Genomic DNA, 23,714 nt, shown 5'->3' with positions numbered 1-23,714 from the left:
TTAACTCATCAAGCATACTTACCTGTGGTCGCGGTGTATAACTTGAAACCTTCCTTTGTACAAGTCCCCAACTGTCACTTCCCTTTTTAGGTTCTTGGTGCACTTGGGACACTGAGCACACAGTCCGTTTGATTTATTTATGTAAAGAGTAAAGGCTTAGTAAAAGTACTTTTGGAAACTCAACATGTATATGATTTTGAGTCTTTCTCAGATATACCATTCCCACAACTATATGCCATTGAGCGTTACAATTACTATATTACAACACACATAGTCCATAGAAATCAATTATCTGTCAGCTCTCTCGCTGAGATGTGGAAACCAGACCCGGTCTCTGTAGTTTATTTGGTGGCAACAATTTCACAATGTCCTTCATGGGCTAGTTCAACTATCTGCTGTCGCACTCTCTGCGGAATGACAATTCCTGAACATCTTAGAATAATTCCTTTCCTGAATAATGGACAGTTCATCTTTGACATGTTTAAACTTCTGGTAGTCACTGTCACTGGTAAGAGGTGGAGGGTGCTTGTACCAAGGATGATGTGTAATAATGTCTTTCAGTTTAAGCAGGTCACTATCTTGACTCACAGGAGTGAAAATTTGTCCCAATGAAATGGCAGTTTGGGTGCTCAATTTCACAATGAAATTTATGAATGCTTCAGCCATCTTATAAGAGGTGCCAGGGCACTGTAGAGGCACTTGTGAGAAGAAGTCAGCAGGGGTTTGGTCGTTCCCTCGACAATGGTGTAGCTGCATTCTTGCAATCGCAGACCTCAACGTTTAATGTGAGGAGGCATTTTTGCCTTTGGATTGCTAAAGCTGGTGAAGAATGTGTGATGATCGGCATGCGTGAAGGGTTTCCCATACAAGAAAACGTGGAAATGTGCACAAGCCCACACCAAAGCTAAGCCTTCTTTCTCAGGTTGTGAATAAGTACATTTAGTTTGGGTCAAACTTCGGCTTGCATATGCCACAATACGTCTTCGATCATTTGGCTGTTCACTGTGCTGTGCAAGGATGGCGCTTACCCCAACAACATCTTCAGTATGAAGCTTTGGCTCAAAAGTATGCCATTTCAGTTGTGTTCTCAATAGCTTGTTTGACTTTCTGGAAGCTTGGCTCGCATTCATGTTACCAAAGAAAAGAAACATTCTTTATCGTCAAGTCTCTCAATGGCGCACTGACAGTGGCAAAGTATTGTATATATCTTGAACAATGGCTGGCCATGCTAAGGAATAAACGTAACATGGAGAGATCTTGTGGGGGACTGGAAGTTGACAACACTTCCAATTTAGCTGGATCAATGGTCATGCCCCCATCAGAAAATATATGGCCAAAGAATTTCATCCTTGTCTTATGGAACTCACATTGCTCAGCATTCAAAGTGGAACCTGCACTAGCGAGCACATGACACTTGCACGACAGCTTTATTGTGCTCCCTCTGTGTACCTCAGAAAAACAATGTCATCACTATAAGTGTAAGCATTCATAACAGGCTTTATGGTACGTCAAATGACATCTTGAAACAGTACCGCTGCTGATGACCAAAATGTTTTCTTTTGTAACGGAACACACCAATATGTGTGGAATAAGCTGTAATATACGGAGTAGTTTCTGTCCTGTAACTCCAGTTCTGTAGTAGGGGTATCTCTGTTATAGTCATAATCTAGTGAATAGTCCCGCCCATGTGCGCGGACCCCGGAGCAATCAAAAATAATCTCTTAAGTTGTCCAAACATGCAGAACTGCACAGACACTTAAGAGAGAATTTAAAGACAGATAATGCAGCCTATATCCACAGGCTACACTGTCCAGTACTTCGACTAGAAATTCCACCAAAAGTCCACAAACAGCACAGCCTGTCCAGGGTTTTCTTACAGAGAAAACCTTGTGTAGGAGAGTAGGGTCTGCAATCCTATGATCACCCAGATTTTTTGCTTTTTGCTGCACTGGTTTACGACTTTCCCTGGCTGTGGGCCTGCTAATCAGACCCACAGCCTAGCTGTTCTCTCTATCCAAATTGTACTCAGGTACTGAATTGGCACTGGGCCCTCTCCAAGTCCCTGTACCCAGGGCTGAGGTGCACCCAGAAGTCTCCCAGGGGCTGAAGCATGTATTGTGCCACCCCTGGATTGACTAACTAAAACTGACACAACTGGCTGCACGACAGCTGGGGCAAGGTGGTGTACTCACCCTTTGCTTTAGATCTAGTATACCTATATCTAACCCTAAAATGGACACACAGATCTCCTATCAGTCACTCCTATGGCAGGCCTTAACAATCCTGAAGGCAGAGTGCTTGGAATCGTGTGAGATGGTGCTCTGGCATGAGCTGAGCCTGTCTACGGCTTTCGGGATCCATCCCTTAGCCGTTTCCATGATATCGCATACCATATACTCTTAAGTGCATTATAATCCTCGCGGTTATGTGCCAACTCTGGTATCGCTTTATCAAAACATGTCGAGTAAGGTGTCATACGAATTGGAATACTAACCCCTCGCCAATTCTGGCGACGGGGTTAGCATTCCACCCTTCTAGAGGGACACGACATGCATGTAACCTATAACCCGGTTAAAAGTCAGACAGAGCCTTAGCATCCACAAAATGGATGCTGCCACCGAGACACAAGTCTGCCCTCCTGCTGCTGGGAGTCCTCCCAGAGCAGGAGATGAGGACAAAGGGTTTCCTGCCAGGGGCGGTGCCAGCACCGTCCCAGACAGGATTTTGTGTATTGTAAGTAGGCAGGGCTTTAGAGGAAGGTGACTGCACGTGGCACCCCGGTGCTCACTGTGCATAGGCTGGCTGGAACCAGTTCCAGGGTCACTCCAGACCCTGTGCTGGGGAAAAGCCCGCCAAGGAAGTGGGTGTAACCACCCCCCTCCTAGTCCCACCCATAGGGCAGGACTTAGTCGCGTGCCAGCCCCTTTTTACAGGATAAAGGTAGGAACTGGCCCCCTTCCAAATCAGATCATCTTTGAATCCTGAAACTACTTTCCACGAAAGGAACTCAAGACTTCTTCCTAAGATTTCTCCCTTGTGACTAAGGAGTAGTCACCCTGCATCCGCAGGCACCATCTTAAGAACACTGCGGTCTGCTGCAAGTCTCTCCTCCGGATCAAGACTGCCCAGCTCGACGAGAACCGGCTTCCCATGCACCTCTGACCTCTACCTGCATCATCAGTCACGCTGAGATTCGTGGGTGTGACGAGACCTCGAGGGACCGGCCATCTTCAAGACTGCACGACTTCTTTCCAGCAAGCCCGCGAGTGAATTCCTGGTGAGTGCTTTGGGGTCCGAGAAGCCCCCACCCTGAGCAGCTCCAGCACCGAAGAGCAGCCCCCCAGCATCTCCACGATCTGCGTGGGGCCCTTCTGCTTTTTGCTGCTCACCGCGTTGTTTGGCTACTAGCCCGCTGGCTTGTGGCCTTCCTGACGACGCCCGACGACATTTCTGCTGCTGGTCTGGTTGCTCCAGACTGGCCCTTGCTTCCCTCCATCGGAGAAGTACCCTGGACCATCCTGGTCCACTCAAGACGCCATTTTAGGTCCACCGCGTGGGCCTTGCATTTGCCAAGACTTGTTGCCCAATCCTGGGTCCAGCGACGTCGACAGCAAGAACCTTCGTGAGACAGCTCGCACCTCCATCCTGGTCGCCGACAACGCCTCCTGGTCCGAGAGACTGCAGAGCCCAGCAGCGCCCACTCACCTGACTGCGGTGACTTCGCCCGGTGCCATCCTGGTGCCCACTTAATCACTGGCTAGTGATTCAAGAACTTGGTCCCCTCTGCTTTCAGGTTTTCTTCTTCCTTGATCCAGGCTTGGATCCATCGAACTTTTCTTCACTGGTCGCCTGCCAGCAACTTCTTCCTTCCAGGCTCCTGGTCCGGCAACGAGATCCCCGACGTCTTTTCAGACCTATGCAGCTGCAGCCCCTGGGCTAGGTAACTTCGGCACTTCGGTGTCCCAGCATAGCCTCACTATCCTAGGGTCAGGATCCACTGTCGTTTTCTTCCTACCAGGTCGGGTTCGCCCGTGAACACTAACTTTGCATTTACTAGCTCCCATAGACTTTGTCCCGCATCCCGCGTGAGAGTGCACACTCTGCACCCGAGTCCCCTGGGCCTCCTAGTAGTAATCTAACGATTCCCTAGTCCAGTCCTAGCGATTCCAAAGCCTATTAGAACTGTTACTTACCTGCTAGTAATTCGCATTCCACTTTTAAAGTATATGGTTTTTCGTGCCCCTCGGGCATTTGTGTATAACGTGCTAACTTAAGTATTTTCGTAAGAGTTTTGTTGTGTGCCTAGCACCCTGTCCTCATAAAGAGTACAGGGTTGTTGTGATTCTAATAAATACACTGTTTATTTTCATAACACTTGTGTGGTGTCCTTTCACTGGGTGTTCAAGGGGTAATGTGATGGTAAAACAGCTGGCTTAACACGCCCTCTAGAGTCTTAGCCTTAGACTGCTCGTATCCATGCTACTAGGATAGCTGGTCTATAAGGTTGACTTACAACCAATCATCAATAAGGGTTGTTTGGACTGATATATAGTGATCACTAGAATAGTGAACACTGCACATCAGGCCAACTTCTCACACCTTGCCTGTAACAGCAAAACCCTCTGGAATGATAGAGAGGAAGAAGTGGACAGACAAGCCCCATAGGCTGCCATTATGTGGCTCAAAACAGGATACTGTGCCTTTAAGAGAACTTTCCAGAAGCCTCACAGTATCCCAGAATGCACTGCAGGTCCCTTCCACCTTCAGTTCTTTTTGAAGGCGTAACACGCCAGACCTGTAGTATTTCTTACATGAATATCTCTCTCCACCGGGGAGGAGGGCGGGCGCTTATGACTATAACAGAGATACCCCTACTACAGAACTGGAGTTACAGGACAGAAACTACTCCTTCTGTAGTAGGGGATCTCTGTGTATAGTCATAATCTAGTGAATAGAATGGCAAGCCCATCCCCACACCAAAGCGGCGGTGGAGAAAAGAGAAATAACACCACTACTGTGCGAACAGATGTCGCAGCGAAGCCTGCCCAACCCGAGCATCTGCCCTGGCCTCAGCGTCCAGACAGTAATGCTTAACAAGGTATGGACCGACTTCCAAGTGGCCGCCTTGCAGATTTCTGCAATTGGAACACTATGGAGCAAAGCAGTCGTGGCAGCTTTGCCCCCGGTGGAATAAGCCTTAGGATTACCCCCTAAGGTCTTATCAGCCTTTTGGTAACACAATTGTATACAGGACACAATCCACCTCGAGATGGACTGTTTAGGAGGTAGCAAGACCGGTCCTGACTGATCCATAATTGATAAACAATTGGTCTGACCTACTAATATCCTTGGTTTTATCCAGATAAAAATTTCAACACCCTCCTAACATCCAGGGAATGCAAAAACCTTTCCGCTGGGGATGAAGGATTCTGAAAAATCGTAGGCAAAGTTATAGTCTGGGTAACATAGAAGCCAGATTAACCTTTGGAAGAACTTTAGGGCGAGTACGCATAACAACTTTAGTAGTATGAAATACTGTATAAGGTTCGTGGCAACACAACGCCTGAATTTTCCTCACCCTGCGGGCCGATGTAATGGCCACGAGGAACGCCGCCTTCCAGTACAGGTGCTGCAATGAAGCTTTATGAATAGGTTCAAAAAGCTCCTTCATCAAACTGGACAGCACCACGTTCAATTCCCATGAAGGCGAAGGAAACCGGACAGGGGGGAACACTTTCTTCGAGCCTTCCAAAAACCCTTAAATCACAGGGATCCGAAAGAAGGAAGTCTGTGAAGGCCATTTCCTGTAGGCAGTCAGCGCAACAAGAGGAACCTTAATGGAATGGACAGTAAGGCCAGACTGCGCCAGGTGTAGAAGATACGGAAGGATGACCTCTTCCTTACACGTCGTTAGGTCATAGTCCCTGAACTTGCACCAGATGCAAAACCTCATCCACTTGTAAGCATAAGAAGGCCTAGTGGAAGGTCGCCCAACCTCCTTCAGCATGTCCATACAAAGTTCTGGTACATTCAAATGGCCACATTGCACTAACGCATGAGCCATGTCGCCAAACTCAAAGACGAGAGGTTGGGGTGCAACATCTGCCCCCCCGAACTTCGTGAGAAGGCCCGGCCTGCACGGAAGCCGTATGTGAGGAAGGAGAGACCGGTGAAGCAGGTCCGTGAACCACCACTCCCTGGGCCATTCCAGGGCAATCAGGATCATCCGTGCCCTGCACTAGGACAGCTTGATGAGTACCGCCGGAAGCAGGGGAACGAGTACAGAAAGCTGTTCGACCAGTGAATCCATAACGCATACCCCAGCATCCCCTGCTGGTAGTACCTGGAGGCAAAGCCTCAGCATTTGCTGTTTTCGGCGGAGGAGAACAGATCTACGTCTGGAGTCCCCACCTTGCGAAGACTTCTCCTAGTACTTCGTCGTTTATGACCCATTCGTGGTTTTCCTGAATCAGGCCGCTCAGTGCGTCCGCCTGAACATTCTGCACACCTAGCAGATGGATAGCCTTGATCGTCAGTCCTCTGGCTAGAAGCCAGCACCAGATCACCTGCGCCTCCTGCGACAGAGTGCGCGATCCCGAACCCCCCTACTTGTTGAGGCAAGACATCGTGGTCGCATTGTCCGTCTGTACGAGCAGAGAGTTGGACTGGAAGGACGTAACAAACGCCTACAGTGCCAAGTGAACAGCTCTGAGTTCCAGGAAATAAAAGTGATACGTGGACTCCATCGGGGACCACGTTCCTTGTATCTGTCAGTCTCCCGAATGCGCCCCCCCCCCAGCCGTGGAGAGACACATCCGTCACGATAGTCCGTGAGGGAATGTCCTCGTGAAAGGGAACCCCTCCGAAGAGATTCCCCGCCGAACACCACCACTTCAGAGACTGAAGAGCATGCAGAGACAGTCGTATCTTGTCGTCCCAAGAACCATTCCTCTGATCCCACTGATCCTCCACGCACTCCTGCAACGGTCTCCTGGGCAGCCGTGCGCGTGGCGTGAGGAAGATACAAGAGGCCATCGACCCCAATAGAGCAGACACCGTCCCACCGTTGTAGATGGAGGTACCATAAGAGCCTGAGCCTTCCAAAGGAGCGAAAATCGTCTCTTCCCCCGAAGGAGACACGCTTGCTGACAGCGTATTGACGGAGGCTTCTCAAGTACTGTATGCACTGGACCGGAATAGGGACAGCCTCGGACATACTGATGCGCAACCCCAGCTCGTTCAAAAGAAAGCACGTCTTCTGGAAGTGTGCTTGAGCTTCCGAGAAAGAGGAGGCCTTGATAAACCACACGTCCAGGTACGGGTAGACAAACACCTCATTTGTCCTCAGGCGTGCAGCTACCACTGCCATGCACTTCGAGAATGTTCTGGGCGCAGACGTCAGTCCGACTGGCAGTACTGCGTACTGATAATGATCGGTGCCGACTTGGAATCGCAGGAACTGCCTGTGTATGTGTGTAAAGGGCACATGGAAGTACTCATCCTGTAGATCTATGGCACAGAGCCAAACTCCCTGTTGCAGCCAAGGAAAAAACCTGATGCAACGATAGCATGCGAAATTCCCCTCTCTGCGAACCCACTAGTTTGCTTGTCGCAAATCCAGAAAGGGCCTGAACTCGTTCTTGTCCTTCTTGCGAACCAGAAAGAACCGGGAGTACAGACCTCTTCCCCTAAGAGACAGAGGCACGTCTCCTATCGCCCTTCTCCTTAACAGGGTATCTGCCTCCGCCTGGAGCTCGCGCAGCTGAAACCGCGCGCTGACCGGAGGAATTGCTGGAGAAGGACTGATAAACCGAAGACTGACTTAGACCCGGCCGTCCTTTGTTCGCTGAGGAGCATCAAGCTCTCCCGCGTACGCGCACAATATACTTGTTACGTATTTAAAGGCGGCCCGGAACCACAGAAAAAACCTGGGAGGAAAAACGCCGCCAGAAAGGGAAGGAGGCCTTAAGCCGTTCTCCACGCCGCAAACCTACAGCCTCCCAAAAGTCTCCGAGGTAGACTTATGCGGACCTCACACTACCCTCATGGTAACCCAAAGGTTGCCCAAAGAAAGGGAGAGCAGGTGCACACTGCTGAGCCGTAGGCTGCAGAGACGCCCGACGAATACAAGTATAGCAACGTAAGACAAACCCACAATACCTGGGGGTCGGCAGGAGAGAAAAAACTCCGCTCCGACACCGATGCTTAGACCTGAAACTACCAGGTCCATAGACTATCTCTTGTAAGGCTTCCCTCCTGTCTCTCGGCAGGGGAACCAGTAATTCGTGAAGAAAAGACCCCCACACAGGGATCTTACCACAACGGCCCAGCAACAGCGGGCCACCGCATGACGCCTACATGCCACCACCCCTGCGACCAAGTCAGGAGCACGTTCGAAGCCAGACCCCCTGGCAGGTGGTAGCGGACCAAAGCTAAGTACCGCCAACCCGTAAAGAGTCGGAGAGAGACTCCCCGTACTCATGGAAGACGCATCCCTGGCAACAAGGCACGGGGAATAAGAGACTGAGGGGCCAAAGACCCCTGGGGTGGTGGAAGGGAGAGGGAACCGAGAAAAATCCGAAACATCCCCGGTGGTCTCACCAGTGGTGGCAGAGCAGGAGGCGACCTAGCCGATGAGTAGGTATGCGCAAACTCAAAGCTAAGCAAGAGGACCAACGTCCCTCGCTTACACGTGGTGAGCAGCCACAGACTCCCCATCAGAAGGGTTCCTCGACGCTGATCAACTGCCCGGCGTCGTGGGCGGACGGTGCCGGGAACACTAAGTCCCCTCCCACGCAGAGGGGGCTCACCACGGAGCGAGGCCTGGAACAAGACCCAGGCCGCAAGCGCCGGCAAGTATACTGTGGCTGTAACCCATGACTTCAACCGCACCACGACGTCACCATCACTAAGACAGTGACTGTCTCTACGCCAACACTCCGACGTCAAAATGTCACTACGGTGTAAAACACCGAGACACCGAGCCATCCAAAATGGTGACGTCTGTACCCAAAGGCAGACAGCGGAGCCCAAGCGACCAATGCCCCCAAAAGGAGCATCACTTCTCCATGACGTCGAGCATCACTGCTCCATGACGTCGAGCATCACTGCTCCATGACGTCGAGCATCACTGCTCCATGACGTCGAGCATCCCTGCTCCATGACGTCGAGCATCCCTGCTCCACGACGTCGAGCATCCCTGCTCCATGACGTCGAGCATCCCTGCTCCATGACGTCGAGCATCACTGCTCCATGACGTCGAGCATCACTGCTCCATGACGTCGAGCATCACTGCTACAAGACGTCGAGCATCACTGCTCCATGACGTCGAGCATCACTGCTCCATGACGTCGAGCATCACTGCTCCATGACGTCGAGCACCACTGCTCCATGACGTCGAGCATACCTGCTCCATGACGTCGAGCATCACTGCCCCATGACGTCGAGCATCACTGCCCCATGACGTCGAGCATCACTGCCCCATGACGTCGAGCATCACTGCCCCATGACGTCGAGCATCACTGCCCCATGACGTCGAGCATCACCCCTCCATCGACGTCGAGGCACTCCATCGACGCCGAGGCACTCCATCGACGTCGAGGCCCTCCATCGACGTCGAGGCATCTCCATGATGCTCCACGTCCTAGAAGCCGCGTCATAGCTCACACGTGCCCTTACCGGGGAGAACCCCAGAGGTTACAGCATGGGACTCGGTAGAGGACCCACCCTCTCCTTACCCAGAGGCTGAAGATGCCTTCAAACTCCTCTGTTCTGAACCTGGGAGCCGAAGCTTCCCAGAAAAGAAGTCACAGAGAAGACAGGTGTCAAAAGACACAGGCAAACACAGAATACAAACCTGTGAGCTCCAGCTTTGGTCTTTAGTACAGCTACAGACAAAGCACTTGTCAGACTAGAAGTAGTATAAGACAAGAATACTGCAGAAATTCTGCCAAAAAAACACAGCAGAATGTAGATAAAGGCCAAAGACGTCGAGTGAAGCTGTAAAACTTCCAAATTTATCACAAATAATATAGAAAAAGCTCAAAAAAGAAGAGCTAATGCTCCAGGGTCCTGCTAGCAGGAGCCGAAAAAAAGAACTGAAGGTGGAAGGGACCTGCAGTGCATTCTGGGATACTGTGAGGCTTCTGGAAAGTTCTCTTAAAGGCACAGTATCCTGTTTTGAGCCACATAATGGCAGCCTATGGGGCTTGTCTGTCCACTTCTTCCTCTCTATCATTCCAGAGGGTTTTGCTGTTACAGGCAAGGTTTTCTCTGTAAGAAAACCCTGGACAGGCTGTGCTGTTTGTGGACTTTTGGTGGAATTTCTAGTCGAAGTACTGGACAGTGTAGCCTGTGGATATAGGCTGCATTATCTGTCTTTAAATTCTCTCTTAAGTGTCTGTGCAGTTCTGCATGTTTGGACAACTTAAGAGATTATTTTTGATTGCTCCGGGGTCCGCGCACATGGGCGGGACTATTCACTAGATTATGACTATACACAGAGATCCCCTACTACAGAACTGCAATTCTCCTCAAGCTCCAACTGATTGTATTTATTCAAATCAAGGCAAGAAAATATCTATGTACCATTTAATTGTTTTATATTGGCAATGTGCTGAACTGGATGTCATTCTCTTTCGATTGCCATGTCCAGTTGACGCATATCCACGCAGATGTGTACAGCTCCTTCACTGTCCTTTTTTTGGTACTAGCACTATGGGAAAAACCCATGGAGTTCGACCAGCGAAACGCTCGACGATACCATATTTGAGTAAGGATTCAAGTTCTTTTTCAACCGCTTCAACAAAGGCAATTTGTTTGTGCCTTTGGGCAATAATGTGTAATTGGACTTTCATAGTCATGAGTTTTCCCAACCCATGAAACAATTAAATGAATAACTTACTATTTCGTGATGAGCATTCATGTTACAGTTCAGGGACAACAGTCCCATTTCAGGATCTGTGCTGAAGCGGATTTAACAGGCGGTGAACGCCATATCTTGAAGTACAAGAAAAGGTGCTTGTACTTATGTTTTCTTGTGGTTTATTGGTGCTACAAATAAATCGGAACTTTAGTGGCGTCGACTTTAGTTTGATGGCGTTAGTGGGGGCAATTTGTCTCGTAAGGCATACTATTTATTGACATACCACGATCGATAAATGAAAGGTGTTGAACAACCGTTTACTTTTAGTGTGATTTTCGGACAATGTTTGAATGACTTTGGAGCTTTGTCATGACCTCTTTTCTTGGATTGGTATTTTTCCTCACATGCGGCAAGTCCAACACGCGCATGGTTCTCCAAGTTAAACATCGACATGGCAGAAACCATCTGCTTCACTTTCATTTGCCGTAGATACTGAAGACTTGTTTGAAGAAGATTTAATTGCCAATCAACCTCGCTTGGTGTTGATTTGCCTCAGCTGATGTGGTCACTTGGCCTTATGGGCGTGTGAAACATCGTCGCTTCTGAACCATTCAGGCGGACATTTTGTCTTCACGCCATGACACTTACAAAATGGATCTCCTTTCCACAGCCTTAGTAGATCTGCCCAATGGTGGGACATTTACCTTCGTGTGGAAATGAAAAACCACACCTGAAGCACAACTTATTTTTCTGCGGAAATCACTCTGTGTCCCTCTGCCTTGTGTTTTGGCTCACTTTTCACGTGCATGACTGGCTCCCTCTGGGCACCTTTGGCCTTCATGTCAGCAGCCTGTCGATCGGCATGCTCTTCAGATCTGAAAGCCAAGAGAACTTGTTCCAGACTAAGTTGTCTCAATGAATCTGACAAGCATCCGTCAATCACTCTGAGGCATATAGCTTCATCATTAAATTAATTGAACTTACAGTGTTTGATGAGCGTATCTAGTCTCTCAAGAAATTTGTCAAGGTTATCACCAGCTTTCTGTTGTTCTTGACTGAAGATGTACCTTACTTAACCTACATTCAGCATTGGATTGAATTTAAGATTTAAGGCTGCTTTGATTTGACTGTATTTTCGTCAGCTTGAGTCATTTTCTTCAGGACTTCTTTTACATCTTCAGCAGCAAGATTCTTAAGGTACTTGATAACCTTCTTTTATTTGCTTCTTCTATTGCATCAATGAAATCATCAAATAGCTCTATCCAGGCAGTCCATCGGTCACCAATATTCAGCTTTTTGGTGGTATCGAATGCTGGTAATAGAATCAAGAAGCCAGCTGCACTGTAACCATTTACAGGATTGACTGACAATGAGGGTGGAGTTCTCTGCAACACTGTCTGCTAGGACCTGCTTTATCCATACCACCTCTAAGGTCCTGTACTGTGCTGGTCTCTTGCTCATGTTGGACAGTCTGTTAAACCTTGATCTCCCTCTTGGTCTTCATAGAAACCCTTTGTTTCAGGAGACCTTATGAGTTGTTCTGATCTGCCACCTGACAGCTTTGGTGGAAATCTACGCAAACACAACCCTGGGTACTTTTTCTGGAGTACAACCCCCTACGTTGTGGCATGATGACTATTTACTTAGTTCTGGTAAGCAGATGACTGTTTCGTGTATTTGAATTCTGTTGCTTGTAAGAGTCTCTTTTACTGCCCGACACCTGGTTGATCTCTGCCGGTCAGCGCTTCTGCTCGCAGTATTATCACTTCATATGGTGTATGGCTTTAGGTTGCGTACTAGCGCAGTACCTCTCTGTGTGGCCTTCCCAGCAGATTTTCAACCGACGATATGTAGACTTCTCAGCAAAGCTTTTATTATCGCCAAATGCGTTCCACTGGCTGGAGTTGCGCTGACTCCACATACGCCAAACGTCGATTCCGCACATCGACAGAGGCACACATGTCACACAAGCGGTTTGCTGGACCACAGCAACCTCTCTGGGAGAGCACTGTTGATCTTCAGGCTACTAATCCCCTATCTTGTCATCAGTTGTAACATCCTCCCCAGCCCAGGTACATTACAATGACAATGCCACGCATGGAGCTTAGTATAAAGAGTCTTTATTTTTCTGTGTTTTACCGCAACCTCAACATTCTAACCCTGCTTTCACTTCACTATGCTCTAGCGCTTACGCCACAGTTCTACGGAGTCCTTCATAAGCCACAACGGTTCAGCCATTGCAAACTCGCATGACACTACAGTGGATACATATGGACATTTGGGAGTGGTACACTTGCAACAACGGGAGAAGAATAGAAAGATATTTCCTTGGCTTTTTAATGTTCTTGTTCCATTATCCCTTTGGTACTTTTACAATGACAATTTGAGTGGGAGCTATTTAAGTTTCTTCATCACATGTCTCTCTCTTTTGCATTGCTCTACTCTTGCAGCTCTAGTGGGGTTTTTTGCTGAAATCTAAGTCCAGTGCAATTGCCGTTTAGCACTCTCTCGTCTGTACTTATTCTGTCCTCTCATGAATTAAACCGAATATCCCTTACAGAGATTAAAATAAATGCTGGAGGAAGGGACCCGAACAGAGTCAGACTTGCTTGATGGACTGGATACTGAAGCTTCCAGCACAGAGATGACCTCTTCTGGAGATTTTAATTCTGGCACTTTCCTCCCTGAAGGTAGTAAAAGGAAGCTGGATCACGTCTGCCAGACACTAATTGGCATTTGAATAGGTGTGATAAAAAGCGAGTTGTGTCTTCTAGGAGCAAACAGGATGACCTGAATGGGCCGAAATGACTCCTCTGAACCTGACAAAATATGTAGGTTCGACTGTGAGCGTCCTTTTTCACAATATACTGTCAACTCCTGCTGGTATATCAAATTCTCCTCAACAGGTCTGTAGGGTTTAAATAGACACTGGGTGAGCACTTAAAAGAAAAGAAAACAATGCCAAATCAAATCTTGTGTATCCGCTATCTGGTTACTGAAGGACCTGCTTGGCCCCACTAGAATTCGGTTTCAGCTTTTTTTACATACAACCCTGGGGTCACACTTGAAAGGAAGGGAAACAGAATGCAAAAACGTTTTTGTTTCCCCGCCGCCTGGTAGCTGAAAACCAGTTTTTTTTCTACCAGACTTCTTTTTCTGTGTTTCCTGGGCGTTCAGTGACAGCCCCAAACTGGATTTTAGGTTTAGATGTGGGAGGACACTAGGATTACAATAGTACACTCTCCAAACAAACCCCTAGCCCTGAGAGCCCACGTTTAGTCTGGCTGCAGACTTCCACCACCTTGAAAATGCCCAACGTGGGTAGAGTTGGCCTCGGGAACTTTTACCTAATTGGTTAGGGCATGCCCTGGAGTTATTCCCACCCACAAGCTCATGGCAGGCATAAATGTGGCACCTCCAGGAAGCCAATTCAGAACGGAAGAGGAAGATCAGAAGAGGTCTGAACCTAGCTGCCTGGGACCCAAGAAGAGCACTGAAGGACTGGACCTCCTCTCTCTTGTACCCAGGAGAAAGAAATGGGCTCCAAGGGTCATAAGTCTAACCTCTTGTTACAGCAATATGCACACAGCAAGCTAAAGGAGGCCTTTTCCTGCAACTGCCCAGTGGCAACTAGACTCCGTTTGGCCTCTCTCTGACACCCTGCGAGTCTCTATGTGCCTCTACCCTGAGGTACCGGGGGGCTTTAGAAGTGTACTCTTGAGGTGGAAAGATAAACCAGGTTACTGTAATGATCCGCACTAGATCACGGTCAAGTTACTCCTAGGTTATGGTCTCCCATAACCATTAACTATCATTGCCACTAATCCTAATTAGAACTTTACAAATTCATATCTCCGGTTATTTTTGTCATTTCATTACATTTTACTCTACTTTTCCTAATTCTGTTTGAGGTTTTTCTTGTTTTGGATTTCAGCTCTCTACTGTTTTTCTACTGTATCAATTAGATGTTGCTTCTAATTAAAGCATGTCTGCTCTGTGCAATTGCTAGCAGGAGGTTGAGCTAAGGTTTATTTAGTAACTTTAGTGGTTCACCCAGACAAGAGTTGTATTTATTCCTTGAGGTGGGTAGTCACCCACCTCAAGTAATAATCCAGTTTCTTAGAGTATTATCGATCTTTTTAGGTAATAATGGGCAGACCAAAGCAACCGCAGGCTTGGTGAGTTGTCAAAGTCTTCTTCATCTGTATCATTATTCTTGAGTCTTTTTTGAAAGATAGGAGAAGGGGCAAACCCAGAGGGTCAGGGCCATGGAGAGTGTTTATATAGCTACAAAGTCAAAGGATATACTGCATGTAAGCAAACGAGTAAATGGGTGATATTCCTAAAAAGCAGTCTAACAAACCAGTAATAAAATTAATTTAAAAAAGGCGGTGAGCAGGCAAAAAGGGGTATTCTCTCCCAGATAATTTATGTAAAGACATTATTCCACTAAATCACTTTTTCTTTCTGAGAAGCTCCATCTTTCATTTCAGTGCCCTATCCTTCCTCTCAATGTCGGCAATTTCAGGGGCTTTTTTTTCCTTGTAGGATTTCGCCATCAAGGTTACCTGTCCCTCCTTCCCTCTTCGAACTTGAGCGTCCTCAAAGATAAGGAGAGGTCTTTGAGCAGATCCATACTCTGCCATTTTGCCTGGTACATTGAGGAGACTGTTTATGTTTAGCTCCTTCAACAGCATTTTATCAGCACAGAGGGATTCAATTTGAGTGACTCAAGGCTTTCACTTCAAGGTTTTGGAGTCTTGAACAGTAGACCGAAATCCTTTTCCCTCCATAGCTCAGATGGCTTTTTAACATGGAGCACTGTAACCTTACGTTCCACATTTTCATTAAGGACCCTGAACTCCAGGCTAAGTTCATTGAGGGTGGAGTCTAGGGGGTCTCCATGAGCCTCCACTGCTTCAATGCATCATCTGAGAAACCCATCGCCTCCATTTACGGAGCAACTCTTTCCTGTTTCTCCAGCTCAGAGAGCCCAGCCATATGCACAGCCACTCAATGTGTTCTCAATCACTGGGCCCTATGAACCAAGATTTTGCGTTCAAGTAACAAGCAGGCAAAGCAATACGTCAAATTATGGTCAGAACGTACTTCGTAAGGCAATTGGGATAAAATGTAATGATCTTGCTGCATTACAGCCTGCATTTCTGCCTGGGTGGAGAACATGCCCAGGGTCCCATTTGCGGTCTGAGTAACGAACCACAGTACTCAGACCAATCACCACGCGGCATGGGTGTTTCCTGCTTCTACAGAAGCGAGGACGGAGGCGGACAGTCGCATTATTTTTAATACCCCCTCGTTTCCCCATGCCCGTTCGGTAGCAGCCGCTACTGGTATAGTTGTTCTACCGCTTGTGTCATTCAGTGTGTTTGTATGTTTGGGTATAAGGTTGCCAAATGAACACTACAATCTTTATTACGAATGGCTCAATATAGGCAAGCACCTTCGTAAACCTGGTGTTTTAAAGCTCACGAGTGTTTTTCAAGGCAGTTGAACTTGATGCTCGCTAAAGCGAGAGTGCCGCGATTGATTTACAATGCAATAGCTCTTGTATTACGTAAAGTTTTTGCTATTGGCGTTGCAATATTATTAGCGACACCAATAGCTCAAACTTTCAGTAATGCAAGACCTATTGCATTGCAAATGCTTGTTTCGACATGCTGCAGAGCAGCGTGGGCTGTAAACTAAAAAGCGATATGACGCGGTCAACGCCGTCCACGCCATACCACATGGTTTTTGATTTACCTAAAGCCATGTTGCACAGAAGCCCGTGCTGCTCTGCAACATTTCTAATAAACATTGACAACGCCAAAAGGTCTCGCAGAGGCGAAAGCTGTAGGGATTGTCTATGCTTGTTTTGTTTCAATGTGGCCACACTTCACATCAGGTAAGACGCCTGTTTATAAACCAGACCAAAGTACTACTTTGCAAGTTGCATTTTTGATTTCATTTTTTAATTGAACACTGACTTTTTTGTTTGTGCCTTTTTAGACGCCTCGTTTCTCAAGTGCTTGGTAATTCTGATTAATTTTATCTCAACTAACATCCGTTTCTCAAAATTATAAAGAAAGGTCCAGTGCCACAGTGCAAGTGCTCCCTATTGTAAATTGATGTATGGATTAGTTATTCCATGATTGGCTTGTTTGGTTTACTTGTCAGACCCTAGTATAGTGCACTGAGTGAGCCCAAGGATTGTAAATCCAAATGCTGCTGGTGGGCTTGCAGCACTGGTTCTGCCAACCACAGAAGAAGCCTTTTAAAATGTGTCTAAGGTCTGCCATTGCAGAGCCTGCATGCAGTCTGGTACTGCCATGCTGACTAGGCAAGTGCACCCACTTGCCAGTCCCTAAACCTTCCCTTATCTTCATGTCAGACACCCCTATGGTAGGCCCTTGGGCAGGGTGCATTGTAAGTATAAGGTAGGACAAGCCCTGGTGTGTGTGGCATGTCATAATAGTTAATTACAGCCATTTTCGTTTTTCATTATCGCAAGGCTACCTGTTCTCCATAGGCAAGAATGGGCAGTTAGATTATTACATTTTATAATCCTAACTGGCTCAGAGAACACGGTAGAAATTCGAATTTAGTATGCCCGAACTCAATGATAAAATTCATCTTTTAGTGAAGTTGATTTTAACATTCTGTGTTTGAAAATATCACTTTTAGGAAGTAGGTATTTTCTTGTCTAACTATCCAAAGCCTGCCTCTGCTAGGTTGTGTATTCCTAGTCTGGAGTTTGAGTGACAGGGCTGGGGGATTCCAAGAGACAGAATGAGCCAGCCCAGTGGTGAATAGAGAGATCTGAATCTGGATGGGTGGGAGGAGTTGCACCTGGGACCTGAATAGGGCTGTGCCTGCTTTCCACAATGCTGGCTCCACCTCCTGTGGTGCGGCGGATGTCTCTGCCCTGCACTGTGAAAGAACAGAAGGAATCATGTCAACAAAGTGCTCCAGGGCTGTGCTTTCCTCCACAATGTTGGCTCCACCTCCTGTGGGGCATCTGATGTTTCTGCCCTGCACTGTGAAAGGAAAGGAGGAGTCTTGTAAACAGAGTGCTCCAGACTGGTTTGGACTGGGCAAAGGCCCCTCTGCCCTCAGAGGACAAAGGATTTTGGGGTATAAATATTGGGACCCTGATCCCAAGAAATTAGATCTCTTTTGGACTACAAGAAGAAACCTCTGCTGAGAAGATGAACTTGAAGAAACTGAGGAGAGACTATCCCTAAGCTGAAGTGCTTCTTGGGGGATTGTCCTGCAGTGGTTGCCTGACTGCCAAAGAAAGGAGAAAGAACTTTGTGTGCTTTACTTTCAACTTGTGAAGGATCTCCAAGGGCTTGGAACAGAGCTTGCCTCCAGCTGAAGTCTCAGGGACAACTGACTTCAACCCCCAGCTCTTCAGAGTTCTTTAGTGCCTGCTGCTGTTTTTGGGCCTTCTGAGGGACTGAGTGTCGCAAGGAGCTGGAAGCGCGACTCAACGAGGAAGAAGCGTGTCGCCGTCGCCGCTGCTGCCGTCACATTGTGAATTTCGGCGCTGTAGCTGTCATATTGCATCACATCGAGAGAAGCGTCACGTAACAAAGAGGAAGCCTGCCGCCGTCGCTGCTGCTGTTGCATCGTGAATGTCGGTGCTGTAGCTGTCATATTGCACCACATCGAGAGAAGCGTCTCGCAACGAAGAGGAAGCCTGTCGCTGCTGCCTTTGCATCGTGAATGTCGGTGCTGTAGCTGTCGTATTGCACCGCATCGAGAGAACCGTCTCGCAACGAAGAGGATGTGTGTCGCCGTCGATGCTACCGCCTTCGCAACTCCGAAGGAGGGAGTCGGCGCTGTAGCTGTCATATTGCACCGCATCGAGGAAAAAGCCTCCCACCCACGGAGAAGCTCACCGCCCTCAGAGCGGCTGCCGTCAATTCTTGGATATCACTGCTGCAGTTGTCGCATTGTGCAAAAGCCTCTCGCAACGTCGGAGAGGAGTGCTGCAGCCGAGGCTGTTGCCGTCACATCGCTGAACAAGGGTATCGTCACTGCAGTTGATGCAGCGAACCAAGACTTCTCGCATCATCGGAGAAGCGTTCCACATCTGGAAAATCTTCACGTCTTTATTTCTTTGCACCGGAACTTTGCCGCATTTCCATCGCTGCAACATACATTGACGCAAAGTGTCGCATCTTAAGAACTGAACTGAACTAAGCTAAAAGTACCAATTTTTAAGTATAGTATTGTGGATTTTTGTCATTTGTGGTCTTGTGTAAAGACTATATAAAGAATACTTACTTTTAATATACACCTGTGTGGTGTCCATCTGTAGTGTTGTCACTGGGTTACTGTATGTGGTCACAAATGCTTTACACACTGCCTCTGAGATAAGCCTGTCTGCTCGTGCCAAGCTACCAAGGGGGTGAGCAGGGGTTATTTTAGGAGTGTACCCCCTTACCCTGACTAGAGGCAAGGGTCCCTATTTGTCACAAGTACCTACCTGTGCCAACTAGAGACCCCCAAATCTAACAATTATGATTGACAATATCACAAGATTTAACTTGGTAAAATGGGGGAATAAAAAAGGGGAAAGATTATATATGGAGAAGCTGTTTATAAGAGTGCCTGGGGAGGAACTTTTCTGTGCTTATTATTTATAATCTTACACCACTGTACTTCTCGTCTGGGCTCCGTGTTCTTCAATACTGGCTTCCTTTCTATGCTTTGGTGGATTACAACAGGAGAGACTTCAATGAAGTGGTGTTATACTAAAGCCTACATGCAAAATGTAAGTAGTCATAAGGAAAAACATGTGAGCAGTTTTATATAGCGCATACTCGACCTGAAGGTCTTGAAGCACTTTATGTGAGAAAAGTTAAATTAGACAAGGACTCGTTCGTGTTTTGCTTATAGACACGAGGAGAGTAAAGAGCAGCAGCGATAAACAGAGTAGTATGGCACAGAAACAGTTGAAACACACGCACCATAACAGTCCACAGGGACTAGTTAGTACAGTTTTCCGATGAATAAACAGCGATATTTTTGGTTAATTAAATACCGGACATGAACACATACAAGAGTGCTGTACTAGCATCCATACACAACCAACTTATATGACAAACAGAAGGTGCGCCGGCTGTGAAGCCACAGGAAAGCTGAAGTTCATGTTCAGTGGGTCCCTTGACGTCCGACCCAGTGAAATAATAACCATATATACCTCATGTCAGCCAGCCTACTCTGTGGGGGAGAAAAAGAGCTTGTTTTTAATGCCTCTGCTGTTTTCTTAACACATAAAGCAACAGCTGAACGTGTAGTTTGCCTGCTAACCTTTGTTCGCTTACTTCTTTTGACCGAGGCATGAAAATGGAGCGCTAAGTGCTGGGAAGAGTGCTTTAATTGGGCAGGTACTGTCCTGCACTTCTTTCATTTGACGGGAAAGTACCGGCACTTCTCAGAGCAGGCAGCTACTCTAAATAGTACCTGCACTTCTGTATTTCCATTTAAATCATTGGGTAGGAACATGAGGGGTTTTGGTGAGAGCTCAGAGGGGTTCAAGTCAGAATATAGGACTCCATCAAGACAAAGAATGCAGACCTATGCAAGGAGATGTGTGAACTAATCTAAACACGCAAACTCGGCACTGCAAGAGGCACAAAAAAGTAATCAAAAGTACAATTAAAGGAGCAACCGGGGGCAAAGGACGAGCTAGAGGAGGTTAGGCCAAGACTGCAAAGGGCCCTTATTGGGAAAAAACAATAGTGAGCAGAGAGGGGTAGGTGAGAAAAAAAAGAGGAGCTGGGGAGCAACGTAGATGGCGGTGTGGTGAGGAGAGGAAGCAGCACACAGGGAAGAAAGCAAGAAAGCACGTGCACTCCCCATGGAGTTCTGAAAGAAAAAGAAAAGAAAAAATATATCTCCCCAATGTGGAACTGCGGAAGGATACAAGTTATACAATGAAAAGAACGATTAAAAAAAAGCCATGTTCCACAGCAGAGAAATACAAGAAGTGGAAGGAAAGCCACTGGATATGAAGCAAGAAAATCAGATTTGCAAGAAAGCAAAGCAATGGAAAGCAGTGGGAAGGTGCAAAGCCCCCTGTAAATACTTGTATAGTTTGCAACAGGTCTTCGACAGCAGAGAGGTGCACCCACTTTAGGATAACCCTACAAGCTCAAGGAAAACAGCTTGCAGAGAGCCACCTTTCAAGTTTTGTTGCTAGTGAAGCGTCAACCCCTACAAAGCATGCTACTTACTGGAGACGAGGTGGTTGCATCCTTTTTATAAACAACTTAGGATGTTGGTACAACCACTAGATTAATGACATTGTTTTGGTTTAAGAGAAAAAAAGTCTTTTCAGATAGAGTTACAGTAGTTAAGTTTATTTCCTTAGAAAATAGAGCACATGCCTTCCTTCAGTACATACCACTTGATCCATGGGGTCACTAGAATAGTAATTCTCTGAATCCGTGCACCGAACCCACACAGGCCGCAGGTGATTCTCATTCTCTTCCTCGTCCACCTCAATTTTTTCAATGATGGGCTGGACCACTGTGTCCTTGGCTGGCAAGCTAATTTCTTTTGTAGAGCTCTGTCTATCCGACGCGCCATCCTGTTCCAATCTTGCTCTTTTTCTGACGTGAACAGGTGACACACTTAGACTGAAACAGCACAGAGAAGGAATACTTTTATTTTCTTGACAGGCTTAAAAAGGGACCATTTGTCTTGCCCCCCGCTACAAATTTTAGATAAATAAAAAAATATACATTTAACAAGCCAATCTTTCCACCATGGAATTCCACTTCCTCGTATTCAAACTTGGTTACAAAACTGATGACATTTGCAGATTAGACCATAACAATATAGGAAATGCATTTGGAAATAGTAAAAATACAATCATATTTAAAATAATCTATTACAAAAAATATCTGCATTTTGTAAGCATGGGGGTGGAAAGTAAACAAGGACATTAAAAAAAAAACAGATCTCACCTTCATTAGCCCCATCTACTGAAGTTTGACTGATTATATGCAGGTTAATGGCAATGAGAAGGCTGATGGTATTGATACTTTTAGATGGAATACGTAATGATGGCCAAACAATTGGTTGTGCCAGTTTGCCAGACATATCTTAAATATATGTGGCTTTTAGTTTCAGGGCTCCCCGAGATAGCAAAGTTTATTTCTTCAGCCAAGAAGAGCAGCAACTTCATCACAAAACGTCACCTTACCACTTTTCTTCCATTCAAACTAAATACATGCGTGATGCAGTATAGAAAAACATCCACAGATATTACTTGCTTTCATCCCAAGTAAACAACGGAAACAACAAGAGGTGGGTAGAAAGGAGGTACACAAAAAAGGAAAAAAACGCTAATGACAAAGTCATATGTTTGGCTCTAGCCACTGAGCAAAAGGCCTTCCAAGTGCCCTTTAAAGGTTTTTTTTATTCTGGTATAACAGAAACCATTACAAGAAGGCTGCATGTGAACGGACACACCCATCATTTCCTAATGGTTACACTTTATTTAAAAAATCATTCAGTGGTGGTCATGCAAACCACACGGGCGGCCATCTTTTAATAGTATTTGTTATACAAGATTTGAAGCAGGCTTACCAGTCTCCTCTTCAATCAGATTAGACTTGGTGATTTTCACCACTGTAATGCCTAAATTACTCTTTTATGAACGATTTCCAAAACAAAGGCTAAAGCAGCTCACTCTACACTACTTTGAGTTTTAATTGTTTTCACAGGGCGTCAGACACCTAAACAGCACAATTATCATGAATCAAACATCACATCCTTTATAACATTGGATTATATAAATAGGTGTCACAAACACTGGAAAGAAATAGTGATTAAACATTGGTCAAATAGGTAACAAAAGGTAAGGACATTCCTCACAACCTCAAATCTCTCCTGGTATAGGATTATAATTTCTCTGTAGATTACATTCAGAAAAATTAAAACACTTAACCGAATATGATGCTTCCAGGATTCCATGCCTGATTTCCAGCCTAATGTAGAAACAAATACGCATATACACTAGGTCTCAATGGTTCCACTAGTGCTGTTATCAACCAGAGCTCTCCTTAGAGGTGAACAGCATTGAGGCGAAGTTCAATGTGTCGAAAAAGTCAGGAGTTTTGCATCCGTACCCACTTTCAATTACCAAATTAGACTCTTAAGAGCTCCTTCTATGCTTTTTGTGTTTTTTTCAATAGGAAATCCACATTTATGTTCCATTGAAAGTTTTCAAATCTCTGGTTCAACTACATTTCAGACTGATCCGGTGAGACTCTAAACACAGGGTAGACATTGGCACACTTGAGCTAAATATGATCAGGTAAGAGGAAGTAGTGCTTCTAAGCTATGAGAGCGAACCTTACATACGGTTTCAATTTGAAACCACAACAGAGTTGCAAATGCGGCTTGTCAAGGTGAATGAGTTAATGTTGGGAAGCGAAAAAGCCAAGACCCACATTGCCTCACAGTATCTCTCATACATGCTCACCAACTTAGACAGTGGTCAAAAGCAGATAAAAGTATGGACTAGATGGTGCAGTAATATGGGATCGACGGTCCTCTACATTTCCTGGGCCAGATAAGCAAATCCCCCGCTATATGGACTATCTTCTGGGCCAACAAAAACCAATAGTTGAAAAACCTGAAAGCGAACATCAACTTCTTGTATATTCTTACACAAAAGGGTTTTTGTAAAAAAAACTACTAAGTACCACCATCAGGTATAGAGTAAAGTGGCCATGCTGAGACTACTTACTAACCCACCTAAATGGTTATCCTTGAAAAAAAATACTAAGGTATTGCTATTATCTCACTGTAATACTCTCATGTATTA

The 23,714-nt window shown here is 46.4% G+C and overlaps 1 protein-coding gene across 2 annotated transcripts in view; it reads right to left on the bottom strand.

Moving 5' to 3' along the window:
* The window catches only part of DROSHA (drosha ribonuclease III), a 669,472-nt gene that overhangs the window by 438,952 nt on the left and 206,806 nt on the right, over nucleotides 1–23,714 (bottom strand). For both annotated transcript variants that reach the window (XM_078687959.1, XM_078687960.1), the window contains exon 4: nucleotides 21,282–21,516. In XM_078687959.1, coding sequence (XP_078544085.1) covers nucleotides 21,282–21,516 — 235 coding nt within the window. The remainder of the gene's footprint in view (nucleotides 1–21,281; nucleotides 21,517–23,714) is intronic.

The sequence above is a fragment of the Lissotriton helveticus genome, chromosome 4_1, assembly GCF_964261635.1.
Source record: "Lissotriton helveticus chromosome 4_1, aLisHel1.1, whole genome shotgun sequence".
NCBI lineage: Eukaryota > Metazoa > Chordata > Amphibia > Caudata > Salamandridae > Lissotriton > Lissotriton helveticus.
This window is presented reverse-complemented; position numbering and strand designations above follow the sequence as displayed.